Source organism: Leishmania donovani, chromosome 31, assembly GCF_000227135.1.
Source record: "Leishmania donovani BPK282A1 complete genome, chromosome 31".
NCBI lineage: Eukaryota > Euglenozoa > Kinetoplastea > Trypanosomatida > Trypanosomatidae > Leishmania > Leishmania donovani.
The window spans coordinates 90890-91966 of NC_018258.1; the positions used below are offsets into that span (position 1 = coordinate 90890).

The following is a 1077-nucleotide window of genomic DNA, read 5'->3' on the forward strand; positions in this document are numbered from 1 at the left end:
AAGACGACGAAGTAGTCCCAGCCGCGGCCCATCAGGCGACGCGCGATGATCTCCCAGTTGTACAGCCCGGTCTTGTGCGACACAATGGCGAGCAGCACAAAGGAGTATATCGCCATGATCACCAAGACAATCAAGAAGATAATCGCCATCCCCATCCCGCTCATCTGGAATGCCGCAGGGAGTCCGATGATGCCGCCGCCGATCGTGGAGCTGGCGATGCTGAAGGCTGAGGCAAAGATGCCACCATACGGCATGATCACCTGCAGCGCGCGCAGGACAGGGTTGGTGGTGTGGCGGCGACGCCACACACGGTCCTCACGGTTGCGCTGGTCCGCCTCAATGATCTGCTGTGCGATATCCATGTAGGCCGACTGCTGCTTGTTCCCTTTAGCTGCCGGCTCTCCATCATCAGTGAGCGAGGGGGACTCGAGCTTCTTGGACCCCTTGGTTTTGCCGTCCGCGTCGCTAGCTCCCACCACTACCTCATCCGCCAAGTGCTCCTGGCTGTGTTCATTGTTCAGCATGTGCAGCCCGTCCTCGCCGTACTCCGGCAGGTCCTCTGGCATGTTGTCGAAAGCCAAGCGGCCCTGCCCGCGCTGGGGATACGGAGCATGATTGGTGTTGTGGTTTCTGTTGGCTGACATGTCTGACGTGGCACTCACTTGTCAAGTTATGCAGAGGGGAGTGTGTGTGTGGGGGGGGGGGTCGGAGCAGTGGAAGATCTTGGGTGCTCTCTGTGACACTACCGTTGCCGTGGCGCTGTTTACTTGGGCCTCTTACTTTACTAACGCACAGGCGTAGCACACCACGGCACGAGTGGAAGTCGTATGCGATGAGGGGGGGGAGTGGCGGCGTACACACCGGCCAAGCAACGCCGGGTTGCATTGGTGCGCGTATGAGCGGAGGGGGAAGGGCGCCGAGCGAGGTTGGAAAGCCATATGCGCGGCAGGGAGAGAGGGGAGGCGCCGGCAAACAAGGCATCGAGCACCGCCAAAGCGAGAACGCGCTGCCCGATCGGAGGGGAGGGGGCGTGCCGCTGTGGAGCGGCGGAGGCTCATCATGGGCGCCTTCCTCAGG

General features: G+C 61.5%; 1 protein-coding gene across 2 annotated transcripts; it reads right to left on the minus strand.

Moving 5' to 3' along the window:
- Nucleotides 1–2: 2 nt before the first annotated feature.
- Nucleotides 3–644, minus strand: LDBPK_270530 (the record flags this gene model as incomplete). Of its 2 annotated transcripts, none has more annotated exons than XM_003863076.1 (1): nt 3–644. In XM_003863076.1, a coding segment is annotated over one exon (642 nt), but the record flags the coding sequence as incomplete, so codon positions are not given. The 2 variants fall into 2 exon arrangements, with proteins under 2 accessions (XP_003863124.1, XP_003863125.1); XM_003863077.1 differs by having other exon boundaries at nt 6–644.
- Between the last annotated feature and the right edge of the window lie 433 nt (nt 645–1077).